At 40.8% G+C, this 14,925-nt stretch overlaps 1 protein-coding gene across 1 annotated transcript; it reads left to right on the top strand.

The window, feature by feature from the left end:
* Nucleotides 1-283: 283 nt before the first annotated feature.
* Nucleotides 284-14,023, top strand: TMEM35A (transmembrane protein 35A). Its single transcript, XM_090264612.1, has 2 exons — nt 284-547; nt 12,791-14,023. Exons 1-2 carry the CDS (start codon nt 428-430, stop codon nt 13,193-13,195), a joined length of 525 nt encoding a protein of 174 aa, XP_090120738.1. The 5' UTR covers nt 284-427; the 3' UTR covers nt 13,196-14,023.
* The last annotated feature ends 902 nt before the right edge of the window (nt 14,024-14,925 follow it).

Raw genomic sequence — 14,925 nt, 5'->3', positions numbered from 1 at the left:
TAATTAGAGGATTACAGAGATGAAAAATGCGCCTGGGGGTGGGGTGGAACTGGTAGAAAGGAGGTCTTCCTTAATCCTCATCCAAGAGGCAGCTCGGGGACTGAACTCGAAGCCTAACCTACCTTTTCCTCATTTATGACTTGAAGTTTCCTTCTCAGTTTAGGGCTACTTCTAACTTTGAGACTGTGATTTTGGCCAGTGAGGAGCTAGAGTAGGGCACTAGGACCCAGCAATTGTTGTAGTGAGAGAGGTAGAATCTCGATCTTCCAATTTTTCTCTCGAGCTCCCTCCTCTCCCTTTTTCATTCTAGCTGCCTGCTGCCTCCGCATCTTCCCTCTTGCTTTATCTGTGTTAACTGCCAGCGCTTTAGACAGACACACAGGGTGCGAAAAGCAGAGGATTAGTTGGGACCCGCCTTGGTGACTCCATGGCATCCCCAAGAACCGTAACTGTCGTGGCCCTCTCAGTGGCCCTAGGACTCTTCTTTGTTTTTATGGGGACTATCAAGTTGACCCCCAGGCTCAGCAAGGATGCCTACAATGAGATGGTAAGTGAAGCAAACGGGCGATGAGGAGTGCACCCCTAAGGGATAGCGAATACCTCTTCCTTTCTTTCCTTCCCAGTCCACGGTCCCATCTCTTTAACCCCCACCCCCACCCCACCCGGACCCTCTAGTCTCCCCAACAACTTTGCAGCTCGGAAGGAGCAGCTGGACAACAGCGATTTCATTTGTGGGCCACACAAGCAACTAACTGTTTGGGAGCCCCTTAATGCCAGTTGGGGGAGGGGTTGCCCAGCGAGTACCCCACACCCACAAGTAATTCAGAAGGCTGAGACCTGCGTAACACCTGTCACTGGGAGGAACCCTTCCCTTCTTCCAGAACACCCAAAGTTGGGGCAGCCAGTCTGCAAGTCTGATTCCTTCCCTTGAAGCTGTGTTTAGCAAGCTGAAGAGTTTATTTATCTTCAGGAAGAACAAAGCAGAAGAAGGGAAAGGCTGGGAGAGAATGGGCTACTAAAAGGAGTAATTTTGGGGAGCGGGAAAGGTATTCATCACCACAAGTGGAGAGCCAATGGTATTGCCCTAGCAGCCTGGGTGTGTGTCTTTATCCTTGAGACAAAGCAGTCTCGGGCCAAATAAAGGTCACCAGGAGCTTGTTTCCTCCTCTCTTCTCAAGGGAGAGCTGGATGTTTTTGTTTTATTTTGTTTTGTTTTGTTTGTGTGCTCATCTGCACAATCTGCAAAGTCTGCCTTTTCTCTCCTGTAATAGCCCATAATCCCCACCTTGCCTCCTGTGGATGCCCAGGGCCAGGCCCTCTGCAGGTTTTCCACTCTGTAGAGTTAGAATCACAGAAGGTGACTGGTCAAAACATCACCTCTGCAACCTGGGGGCTGGGCTGTTCTTCCCAGTTGGATGTGAAGAGGACTCGTACCTCTGCTGTGGAGTGTGAGATGGCAGGGGATGTTTCAAGCACTTTCCGTCTCTTGCCTCTTTCCGTCACTTTGCCTTTTTATTTCCCCACCCCAGCTGAAGGGAACTGCCTCCCACTTTTTTTTTTTGGCCGGACTGCCAGTAATAAGAGGGAGTCCATTACTGGTCTCTCAAGGTCAAGAAGAAAAGGCACTTAGCGGAGAAACAGGAAAGGAGAGAGAAAAGAGGCAAGAGGGACTCCTCTTTAGAGCCATGGCAAGGAGAAATAGCCTCACAGGTTGATAGGAATACACAGCAATCCTGGAGCCCACTGCAGAGCCTTCCAAGGCCCCTGCAAATGGATGGAGACTGGTAAATTGCAGATGCTCAGAAAAGGTTAGCTGGCAGCTCTGGCTTCTATCTCAGGGTTTGAGCTGGTGCTTTCCATGTCTCCCTCAGCACAGGATCACCCTGGGGTGGGAGAGGGGAGCTGGTACCCAAGGGCCTAGGTCTAGTCCCAGTGGCAAATCCTAATGTGGTTCTTTTTCTCCTTTCCCCTCCTCCCAACATGTTTGACCAGATGGAATTGAAATCAGGTCAAAGAGTAACCAAGGTAGCCTGAATTGGGGGCGGGGAGAGGTAGCCAAAGCCACCAAAGGCAGAGGGACTGGGTCGAGGGGAAATGCCACTACATTTTTGTTTTGGCAGTAGTAGTGTGGTGATAGATTATAAATCAATGAATATGCTCTTGCTTTACTTTTCACATATTTATATTTGTGTGTATGCACCTCAGGTATTTTTAAGCTTTCTTCTTCCTTGGGGACACAGTACCCTTCTTCAGTATACTCCTGTCCCCCAGACCCTGCTCAGCTGCTTTATAGGCTGTCCAAGCTGCACTCCAAGTACAGTGTAGGCTCTGCAGGCAATCCAACTAAGATGGAGTCACCGGGAAGCTTTCTACCAGCTTGGCAGGAGCTCACAAAGAGGACCAGCCTCAAATAGGTTTACAGTAGGTTTCTTCCTAGGGAGTGGATCTGTACTGCAGTCTAATAAAAGGCAGAAGAAACAAATATGATAATTTCATATCATACAAAGAAATATATTTAAGTAGGTATAATCTAATACAGCAGTACAGAATCTCTGTGTGTGTGTGCATGTGTATGCACAATTCTGTGCTGTGCTCAGGGCCATCTGGAGGAAATGGAAGAACTATATCTAGCTGAGAGGCAGACTTCACAGTAGTATGAAGCTTGAGGGGGATTTTTAGATTGCCTTTTTCCAGAGCCCCCTCGTGCATTGAGCACTGGGCCTCAGGCTGGAGATGGCTGTCTGGGATAGGGCCCACTGAATAGTGTCTGGGCAGGCCCAGCTTTATTCTTGAACCTATAGGAAATGGGGAAAATTCAGTTCTTCAGTTCTAGTCCAAAGAAAGTGCTCAATTTATATTTGTTGAATGGATGGGTGAATGAATGAGTCATTGCAGCACTGTTTTGGCTGGTCATCACCCTTCAGAATGCTCTGGTTGACTCTCAATTATGCAGTTTAGGAGCTATTTCTTGATTCTTAGAAGGAAGCTATATAGCTCCTCAGGACCCCAACCCTAGATCATCAGCAGAGATATTAGCTATGATTTTCTGTTTTCCATTTAGGAGTGATTCCTCTGCACCGATAGAGTTAGTCTTGTATTGACTGCAGTGGCTTTTCTTATAAGATCTCGTGTTGTTATTGCTGTTGTTATTTTAATATTATTTGTTCTTTAAAACATCTCTGTGAGGTAGATGCATTTTACTATTTATTCTTATTTTACTGATTGTTAACTGATCCAAGATCATAGGGTAAACTGTTGTTGGAGCAGAGATTAGAAACCAACTCTATGACTCAGTAATCTCAGATAAGTCATTAAATGGTTACAACTGCTTTTTTGGATGTCAGAATTTACAACGGATTCTTGGAAATATCTGGCATATTCTCTTTCCTTTTTTATATCACTTCAACTGCCCCAATCCATAGCTTGGGGTTTTGTTTACTTTGAAACCATTTTTTTTAATTCATATTTTTTTCCTTTTCTGCCAACTTTTTTTTTTTTTCCTTTTATAAAACCATTAGTGCTATGCCCAGGTGTTATCACCTCTCTGAAGCATCACTGCTAAAAACCAAACAGAGAAATGACTGTGAACTTCTTTCCTGTCTCTACTAGGGAAGCCAAGAGAAATGAGTGGAAATTGAGTCATACAGGTTTGGGTTCAAATCTTGCCACTCTTAGTATCTCAGTTTCCATATCTGTAAAATAAGGATAATAATACCTACCTTAGAAGATGGTTGTAAATATTAACTGAGATTACATATGGAAGCACCTGGTTAGTAGTTCAAAAAATGCTCTGAGTGACTTGGTAATGATAATTAATTCTATTTTATGCAGTGAATTCCTGACTAAGCTGAGGGATTGAAATCAGGCATTTAGACTCATTTAAGGGATAAAAATCAGGCATTTAGAAGAGCAAGATGTTATTTTCATTTACCCTGGTGAACAGACTTCATGCAATCAGCTAATATTGACAACTCCATATTTGCTGCTGGGTAATGCACACTGGATCCCATGAAGAATTTCCAGGTGCCTCTGTTGAATAGCCCACTTTGTGTGCGTTGTGCCATACCTCCTCCAGATTTAGCAAGTTGTCATTAAAGCATTCTAAATTCCACACGAATTCAACATGACCAACCACTCCCTCGACTAAAGCACTTCCATTAATTCACTTGAAATTGGGAGAGAGCACTTACAAATGCTGCTATGCAGTTTCCTCTGCAGTGATGAGGAAAATAGGAATGGCTGACTTGCTGTACATTTAGTATTCAGCTCTTTATAGCAGAGGTTCCATCCTATAAGCACAAGGGGCCACATATGGAATAGTAAGAAAACACCAAAAATCTTGTCACAATGAAGCAAAGGATTTTTGGCCTTCAAGGAAGACAGGTCAAGTCTCTGCTTCTTTACATCCCATCATAGGGAAGCTTTGTTTATTTGATTGATATGCTTATCTATAGTTAAGTGTCCTCCTGTTTGTGTAACACTGGGGAAGCACTCCAGATATGTTTGGGGAGCTTATTTAATGTCTGTAGGTAAGGTTTTATGCTTCCAATCACTGCCATTAATTGCTTTCCAACTAGCAATAAGATAGTAATTCACTGATGCTTAGACTGCTCTCTGAGGTGAAAGGTGACCCTGAGAGAAAGGTGACCCTGAGATGTAAACCGACTTTGCTTAGTTCACACAGCTAGCCATCCCCAGCTAAACTACATTGGCGCTTATGTCAGGGGGCTTGTAGTCCCTCAGTGGCCAACAACCATGCTTGTTTCAGAATGACTTTTGACTAACAGTAGAAGTCAGACTCTTTTGCCCTAAAATAGAATCAAGGAGGGATGGATCCACCCTTGTTAGCAGAACCAGATTTCCCAGCTTCCTCTTTAGGTGAGCATTATATGACAAAGGTTATATATTTTATATATTATATATTACATTTAGTGCTTAAAAGGTATTTATCATTCATATGGATATTTGGCAATTAAACATGTGATAGCTTTTTATTTCATTTAAGAAATGATCTTGACCTACCTGGGTGGCTCAGTTGATTGGAGAATCACCCTGTCCACCAAAAGGTTGCAAGTTCGATCCCTGGTCAGGGCACATACCCAGGTTGCGGGTTCCATCCCCTGTCAGGCTGTGTATGGGAGGCAACTGATCAATTTTCTCTCTCACACAAATGTCCCTCTGTCTCTCTCTGTCTCTGTCTCTCTCTCAAATCAGTAAACGTATCCTTGGGTGAGGATTATAAAGGAAGAAATGATCTGTGATTCACATGAGGTATTTTCTCCTACAGAGATTCAGGGAAATCATACTTGAGTCAGTAAATTTTGCAGCACTTATGTAGGCTTTATGGCTGAGATTTTTTTAAATTAATAAACTTCATTTTGGGGAGGGCAGTTGTAGGTTATAGAAAAAGTGAGCAAAAGTACAGAGTTCCAATATACCTCCCTTCCCCCCTACATTCTCCCATTATTAATATCTTGCATTAGTGTGGTACATTTGTTACAATTCATGAGCCAATATTGATACATTATTATTAACTAAAGTCCCTAGTCTACATTAGGTTCACTCTTTGTGTTGTACATTGTATAGGCTTTGACAAGTATTTAATGATATGTATGAGATTTTTTGTCAATACCCTCTTCTGCTTTCATATAGTTTTTTTTCCATGTAAATTTTATTGAAGTATAACATACATACTGAAATGTATACATTAAGTATACAGTGCAAGGAATTTTCAGAACACCTCTGTATAACCAGCACCGATTAAGAAACATAACACAACCAGCACCTCAGAAATCCCCCATATGGCCCCTTCTAATTACTACCTCCCCAAGGGTAATTGGTATCCTGACTTTGCTTTCAAACATTATATAAATGAGATTATGCAGTATACCAGCTGAATTATTTTTTCTTTTACTTAATTGGCATAAATGAATTAAAATGGACCAAACCACTTGCCCCCATTCCCATTTTATCCTAGTATCTGGTTTGGATCTGTTATTAATTGTAATCAAAGACAAATATTATTAGAGAGTTTTGAGCTGTTCAAGTCTGATGTCATTAATATGAGATCACACCCAGAATACAACAAGGATGCCAGTCTGTTAAACCAAGCATGCTGTGGTCCAGGGACAGCCAACTGACCTGGAGTCTGCAAGATCCTTCCCCATGTGGGAAGGCCACCCTCCTCTCCACACCCCCACTCTTATTAGGGACTTCTGGACCCAAGGGTAGGTAGGACGACGACCATGTCCAGCTCGAAGCAGCTGGAGGAGCACAAGACCTTCAACCATTGTCCTTTATAAGATTATAAAGGGTCTTAAGTCTGAGAGGGGGGAATTGTTATTTTTTATTGTTATAAAAATTAATTAATTTAAAAAAATAGAATATAGGAAAGGGTGAAGCCAAAGAACTTGTATGCATGACCCAGGGACATGAACTAAGAGGGGTGGGATTGCTGGGGGAAGGGAGGTACTGGGCGGAGGGGAGCAAAGGGGGAAAATTGGAACTATTGTAAAACATAATCAATAAAATACACACAAAAAATATGAGATCACAGACCCTGGGGTGTTGTGAAGAATAAATGACAAACCCTGCCTGATATCGTTCAGTGGATTGAGCGCCAACCTGCAAACCAAAAGGTCACTGGTTTGACTCCTAGTTAGGGCATGTGCCTGGGTTGTGGGCCAGGTCCCCGGTAGGGGGAGTGCGAGAGGAGACGACGGATCCATGTTTCTCTCAGACATCAATGTTTCTATCCCTCTCTTTCTCCCTCTCTTCCTGTCTCTAAAAATAAATAAATATAATCTTTAAAAAAATAAAAAAGAATGATCAAAAAAAGTATGACTAAAGACTCCATATACTTTTGACTCGTGTGAATCATATCTCCTCATACCACAAAAATGGACCTGCTTGATTCAACTCTATTATCATTAAAATAATTACTGTGGCTTGCAAATTTATGGATTTCTAATTCTGTAGTTCATTAATGATAAAATGTATGCCTGTGGACCTTGGTTGATGCTATGATTCTTTAATAAATCACCAAAATGTTTACAGTATTTAATTTACAAAAGGGGAAACTGGGGTGATAAAATATATAGTAATTTCCTACAAGCAATTTAGGGACAAAAGGAAAATTGCAATTTTGCTTGTCTTAAGAACCCAGTCCAAGGATATTGCTGGATGATTGCCTTTGATTAACGGGTTTGAAACATTCTCTTTCCTGCTTCCCTTTTCTGAAAGGAAACTGTGATTACAGAGTCTGGGTCATTGCAATGGAAAGGCAACAGACCTAAGAAAGTGAATTGCAAGAGCCTTTTGGGAGAGTCACTCAGTCAACTCTCTTTATTCTTACTATCAGAACAATTAAAGTTTTTGGAAATCTAGTTACTATAGACTGAAGACATGTGGCCCTTCTATTGTTAGAACTGAGGTGGCCCAGACTAAACATTCATGAAAGTGGCAAGCTTTTGATGTCTCCATCCTACTCCACAGGAAAAAGAATAAAGAACTTCCTATGATGTCAAGACCCCATCTAAGCTTAGTTCTATCTCTAACAAATTCAACATTCCCTGTCTGGAGTTCTGGAGAATAGATGCTGTCTGTACCTACTAAGCTTTGAACTAAAGATCTGATGACACGGCTTATCTACATGCAGTTTTTTTTTCTTGAGAAAAGGAGGAATGAAAGAGGGAACAACTAGCTGCATAAGAATATCCACAGCTGCAAGGTTTTTTTTGTTTTGTTTTGTCTTGTTTTGTTTTTAATAATTTATTTATTTGTTTGTTTACTTGTAGAGAGAGGGGAAAGGAAAAAGAGAGGGAGAGAAACATTACTGTGTGGTTGCCTCTCACTCATGCCCCCAACTGGGGACCTGATGTGCAACCTAATCATGTGCCCTGACTGGGAATTGAACCAGCGACACTTGGCTCACAGGCCAACACTCAATCCACTGAGCCACAGTGGCCAGGGCCCTCCATAGATGCAGTTTAAGAGGCTAGGTAAACAACTGAAAAAGTAATATGGAGTAACACCAAGTAGAGAGAAAACGTTAACTGAAGTTATAGAAACTTGATTTAAAGGCCTGGAATTTGGCTCCAGGCTACAGATTCCACTATAGTATAGATCAGAGTCTATTCTTGAATAATGAGTGGTTAGCCCTAACCAAAAAAGGAGTGCTTTCCAGAAGCCACTCAGCCAGCATCTGGAAGGTTTGGTTCTAAAATGACAGTGAGAAATTCTTCCCTCCTGTGTTCATCATGTCAGAAGCTTACACTTAGGATTTAGGAATTGCTTTTTGGGAAGCTTGGTATTACTAATTAGAAATGGTCCTTACTTAAAAGTGTTAAGTAAGCCTCTTGGGTCTAGATTTCTTTCCCTAATGTCCTCCTGCTACTGTCACCAGAATGCAGAGGGGGAGAGAATGGGCAGGTAGCATCTAGGTAATAGTGATGGAAAATGGGCAGGTTTCTCCCCACCACTAGGTGACCTAAGCTTCAGGTCTGCTCTGCTCCATGTGGGTCTGGTTCAGTTCAGCCCAAGGTTTTACTCTTCCTACTGGTCAACCTCTCTCCTAATTTCTCTCTGAAAATCCCTGATTTAAACTAAGATGGAAAGAGGAAGGAAGAATGGTTAACATTTTGTATTTCTTTATATGCTCAGGAACAAGGTAGGGACTAGGGTAAGGTGAAATTTTAAATAAAGACAATATCTGACAGGAATGTGATTAGGAAAAGGTGAGTGAGGCAGGGTTGTGCAAGTGAAGAGTTGGATCCTGCCTTTACTTAAAAATTTGACATTTTGTTTGTCATGGGTATTATTTATATTGATCAATGAATATTTTTGGTACTGTCTTAAATTTTGTACTCAAGGCAAATATCTTCACTTCACCTTAGTCACAGCCCTGATAAGGAAAATGGGGTTCAGACAGGTCAAATAATTTGCCTATGGACACTCAACTAGAAAGTGGCAGAGATGGGATTTGAACCCAAGTCTGTTTGAATCCAAACCCAGCTTTTTCACTAAACCATTAGCCTTTCTTTCTTTCCTTTCAAATACTCACCTGAGGATATATTTATTGACTTTATAGAGAGATGAAGGGGAGAGAGGGAGAGAAACAATGATGTGAGAAACATTGATCAGTTGCCTCCCATATGCACCCATATGCGTCCTGATCAGGGATCCAATCTGCAATCTAGGTATGTGCTCTGACCAGGGATCGAACCAGCAATATTTTTTAGTGTTCAGGAAGATACTTCAACCAATTGAGCCATCTGGCTAGGGCTAAACCATCTTTTTTCATTGCTTTTAGAGAGAGAGGAAGGGAGAGAGGAAGGGAGAGAGAGAACCATCGGTGCCAGAGAGAAGCATCGATTGGTTACCTCCCATATGCAACTGGACCAGGGATCGCACACGCCCAGACTGGGGATCCAGACTGGGATCGAACTCACAACCTAGGTATGTGCTCTGACCAGGAACTGAACATGCAACCTTTTGGTTATTGGGTGATGCTCCAACCATCTGAGCCACACTGGCCAGGGCTAAACCATCAGTCTTTTAACAATCCTCATAAAGGATTATCTTGTGCCACTCATGTTAATCCATGAAATAAGTGTGCACTCACTTGTCCAGAGACAAGAGAAATGACTTAACATTTGTTCCAAACCTATAGAGTGTGAACACTATTTTAAGTTCCAGATGCTTCTTAGAGGTCAGTTTTGCTTTCTGCCCAATTCTTATAATACTTGTTTTGCATCTGGCACTTTTGACTCTTATTTTGTTTTCTATTTTATTTTTTTTAAATTATTAAAGTATAGTTGGCATACACTATTATAATAGTTTCAGGTGCAAAACATAGTGATTCTACATTTATATACCTTACAATGTGATCACCAAGGTAAGTCTAGTAACCAATTCTCACCGTACAAAGAAAGTTAACAATATTATTGACTACATTCCATGTTCTATACACTATATTCCCATAGCTTATTTATTTTTTAAGTGGAAGTTTGTACCTCTTATTCATCTTCAGCTTTTATATCCATCCCACAACCACCTTCCCTCTGGCAGTCATCAGTTTGTTCTCCATATTTATGAGTCAGTTTCTGTTTGATATATAAGTGAAATCATATGGTACTTGTCTTGCTCTGACTTATTTCATTTAGCATAATACCCTCCAGGTCTATCCATGTTGTCTCAAATGGAAATATTTCATTCTTTTATATTGCTGAGTAATATGAGAGAGAGAATATATCATCTTTATTGATACATCAATTGATACATAGGTTGCTTCCATATCTTAGCTATTATAAATGAACATAGGGGTGCACATATCTTTTCAAATTAGTGTTTCAATTTTGTTAGTGAGGATGTGAAGAAAAGGGAACTCTTGTGCACTGTTGGTAGAATTGTAAATTGGTTCAGTCACTATAGAAAACAGTATGGAGGTTACTCAAAAAATTAAAAATAGAACTACCATATGACCCAACAATTCGACTTCTGGATATTAATTAGACTAATCTCTTCCTAAAACCTCTTTTGGCCCCCATGACCCTGTCTCTGCTAGTTTTCCTCATACCTTTCTGACCACACTTTCTTCTACTTTGTGGACACTCTTCCTCTCTCCATTTCTTAAATGTCTGTCACACATTTTTTTTCCATTGTACATTCTACCTGGACATACCAATTACTATAAATTCTGTATTTTTATCCCAGACCTCGCTTATTGGCTCCCTACCAAACACCTCCCCTTAGATGTCTTAGAGATATTTCAACTCAAAAAACCCAAATTGAATTCCTCATTCCTTCCTGCCCTCTGCCACCCTGAACCAGTTCCTCGATGTGCATTCCCAAACTTCTATCCAGGTACCCAAGCCAGAGGCCAAAGAATCTTTCTTGACTTCTCTTTCCCTCGATATTCACACCCAGTAAGACATCAGATTCTGTTGACTTTGCATTCAAATTATCCTTGACTTTGTTTCCTTTCCTCTGTTTTTACTGTCATCACTTTAGTCCAGGTCTCTCACCTGGTTTCCTTGATTTCATCCTCCCCATTATTTCCAGAGGGATCTTCCTTTATTTTTTATTTATTTTTCTTTTAGTTTTTGGTTTTTCAATTACAGTTGTCCCATTTTCCCCCCATTGCTCCCCCTGACCCAGCCCACCCCTTCTCCCCCAATCATATCCCTCCCCATTGTCCATGTCCATGAGTCATTTATACACATTCCTTGACTAGACCCTTTAAAGCAAATTATGCTGCTCCCCCTGGATTATTGGATAAAGTCCAGCTCCACAACACAACATATATGATCTGATTTATATCCATCTCCCCTGTCTCATGTCTTCCCCCCTCTCTCCCCCAACCTGTACTGAACTGGGGCAGTATTTACAACACACCAGTCTAATTAGTTTTTAAAGGTCTTTGCTCATCCAGCTTCCCCTGCCTGCAATAACTTTCCCTTATTGATCTTGCAAACACCAGCTCTTCTTTTAAGATTCTACTCTAGCTTTTCTCAGTCTTCATCTAGGAAGACTTGACCATTCCCTCTGGTGTGCCTCCACATACCCACTTACATAATTTTATTCAGCACCCATAATACTTTATTGCACTTATGTGTATGCATAACTGCCTTTTCCCCTTACAAACTCAAGCTTCAGGAAGGCAGGTCCTTCGAATAATTGATACCTGTATTCAGAGTACCTAGTCCAGTGCCTAGCATAAGAAGACAATAAATATTGAATGGACTAATGGATACTTAATGAAAACAAAGCAGTGGGCCAACCCAATAACACACTTCATAAAATCTCATCAATTACTTCATAATAAGGACCAGGTCACTCTGAATAGTGAAAAATACGATTATCTATCACAGTAAGGTCCATATAATACTATTACTTTATAATAAATCCAGTGACTCCCTCCTCTGTCCTATGATGTCTTCCTTTGGGCTACAATTAAACATTGTACAGACTTCTACTATATAGTACTAACCATGCTGCTTTATAATGCTGTTTATGTATCTGTTTCCCTAGACTAGACCAAGAACTTCTTGACCCTGTCTTATTCATCTGTATATCTCCATCGAATAATCTATAGTAGGTGTTCAATAAATATTTGTTGAATTAAAATTAATGAACTTGAACCAGGCAAATCAAAATAGTATCTTGTAATGGCCTGGGGGTTTATCTCAATGACCATGAAAATGATTGCTGTCATACTACATTTTAAAGATACACAAGGGGCTAACGTTTACATACATTTTTCTTTTCTACTTGCTTAGCACACACTTTTTTTAATACAAATTTTACAAATATAAACTCCAGCTCAGCTGCAGTTTCTGAATTATCTCAGATTCCAAATTAGGTAAGTCCAAATTAGTGAGGCTTTACCCTACTGTGCCTTGCCTTGTCTCATTTTTGTTGATATTCATATGCATCTGGGTTTGAAAAAGGCAGACACTAGAAAATGTGGATGTGGCTAATCTGTACCTGTTTTATGACCCTGACAAATTTTCTTTTAAATTCTTAATGTTGTTTGTGATTTATAATCAGAAAAAAATTTAAACTATAAAGTCAAATTCTCTTACCTTCCGTGCTGTTACTAAGGTTTAAGGCACAGGGATCTAAGCAGATTGCTTGCTTTTCTTCTTTATCTTAGTTACAAGGCTTTTATTTAAGGGAACAGTAAAAAATGGGACACCCTTGGCTGATGTGGAAAGGAAATGATGTTTTCTTCGTTCTAATGTTAAAATCATAGTTAATGCAGTGATCTCCTTATGGTATTCTACTCCAGAAACGTGCTTACAAGACCTATGTCCGAGCCCTTCCTCTGCTGAAGAAAATGGGGATCAATTCCATTCTCCTCCGTAAAAGCATTGGTGCTCTTGAGGTGGCCTGTGGCATTATCATGACCCTTGTGCCTGGACGTCCCAAAGATGTGGCCAACTTCTTCCTGCTCTTGCTGGTGTTGGTTGTGCTTTTCTTCCACCAGCTAGTCGGTGATCCTCTCAAACGCTACGCCCATGCCCTGGTGTTTGGAATTCTACTCACCTGCCGCCTGCTGATTGCTCGCAAGCCTGAAGATCGCTCTTCTGAGAAGAAGCTCTCACCCCTTGGTAACGTGGGAGATGCAGGGAAAGCTGAGGAGCAGCCCTCCTTATATGAGAAGGCCCTTCAGGGCAAAGTGAAGTTGTCATAGGAAATTGGAAATGCAAAAATGAACCTTCCAGGCAGTTCCCTCCATGACACCCAGGAAGATGTCAGCATGTGTTTTTCATTTGATTTATTTATCTTGGGAGAAAGGGAAAAATATAATCTACAAGTTAATGGGCCTGTTGGCTTGTGTACACCTATACCCTAAAATGACCTCCTCACATAGACATATGTGCGCCACGTTTAATCACTCTGGGGCAATTCTCACATCTTGCTGCATGTACATGTATATGGCTAACTATTGAAGTGTTTTTGTGAGATGGACTCCAGGAAGCATGTGATTGTGAGATAGTATGTGTGGGAAAATGTATGTACTGTGTGTGTGCATGCACATGCGAAGGAGAAGGCTCTGACCTTGAACTAATCCTACATAGGTATTCTTCCCTTTATAGACTGAGTCTAGTGAAGACAATAAAATAAACCCCCTATAAAGAGAATCCTACTTTTGATATAGAACAAGTGATGAATTCCCATGGGATGGGGGAATCCCTTGATAGATTAAGCTGAAAACTTGAACCTGCCACTTTAAGAAAAATGTCCTTCCCCTGGCTGCTGTGGCTCAGTGGATTGAGTGTTGGCCTGCGAACCAAGTGTCCCTGGTTGATTCCCAGTCAGGGCACATGACTAGGTTGCAAGTCAGGTCCCCAGTTGGGGGCGCGAGTGAGAGGCAACCACACAGTGATGTTTCTCTCCCTCTCTACTTTCCCCTCTCTCTAAAAATAAATGAATAAACAAACAAACAAATAAATAATTAAAAAGAAAAAGAAAAATGTCCTTCAATTTGAGGCAGTGAGCTAAGTGTAAAATTAATTAGTCTCTAAACAGTTTAAATTTTAAATAATCCATATTGAGGTTAAAATAAGGAATACATGGAGTCAATAGATAATATAATTCTTCAAGTGATGAAACTGGTAATTTCACCTTGCTTTTGTCCAAGCCCAACCTACTAAACTCCTTTACTCACAGTTTGAAACTGAAGCAGTAAGCTTGTGTGTGTGTGTGTCTTTGGATTTTCTTAAACCAAAAGCTGCCTCACTTCCACCATTCTCAGCAACTAACCAGCATTTAGCAGTTTCTCCAGTCTTGTGGTTGAGGGAGCAGTGATTTATTCCTGTTAGAAGTCTGCGAATCTCAAACTAGTCTCTTAAATCCTCTGAAATATGACCCAAGAGCTGTACCCAGTGTTTCCCTGATAAATAGACTTATTACTCCTATTGAATCTTCACTGAATTTTGCTAATGTAAGCGTAGTATGTTATCCCCAAGCTTGTCTCCTCTACACTTCTCTATCATTCCAGTAAGTAGAGTTTAGCTGGAGGAAGGATATTTGATATGGGTTAGTTGGATCCAGCAGTATGAAAATTTGGTTTCCTCATTACATAGGGATGTTTCTCCTTGTTAGATGTGCTCTGATGGTTTTAATATTATTGTGCCAGGGCTGGGGAAAAGGGTGGGGGTGTTTTGTTTTTTTTTTTTTGTGTGTGTGTGTGTGTAGTAAAATTATTATTGTATTTCTTCACTGTCATTGTTCTCATTAATTGATATCCCTCTCTTACTTCTCTCATTCTTTCAAAATAAAAATTTTTGAAATTTGGAGGAAACTGTTGGGACAAATAATGAAAATCTGGAAAGCAAGGGTCATATCAAGGGATTCAGTCTCTGTCTCTCTCTCTCTCTCTGTCTTGGTCTGGATGAGGGAGAAGAATATACTGTAATC

Source organism: Furipterus horrens, unplaced genomic scaffold (genome assembly GCF_987537825.1).
Source record: "Furipterus horrens unplaced genomic scaffold, mFurHor1.1.pri manual_scaffold_17, whole genome shotgun sequence".
Classification (NCBI taxonomy): domain Eukaryota; kingdom Metazoa; phylum Chordata; class Mammalia; order Chiroptera; family Furipteridae; genus Furipterus; species Furipterus horrens.
The sequence above is the reverse complement of the archived record's forward strand: the minus strand, read 5'-3'. Positions and strand labels throughout refer to the sequence as shown.

Bases quoted from the DNA above. Each gene is read 5' to 3' on its own strand.
- TMEM35A (XM_090264612.1), top strand. From the start codon at position 428: ATGGCATCCCCAAGAACCGTAACTGTCGTGGCCCTCTCAGTGGCCCTA. The intron at 548-12,790 runs GTAAGTGAAGCA...ATTCTACTCCAG, and splicing joins AGGATGCCTACAATGAGATG to AAACGTGCTTACAAGACCTA.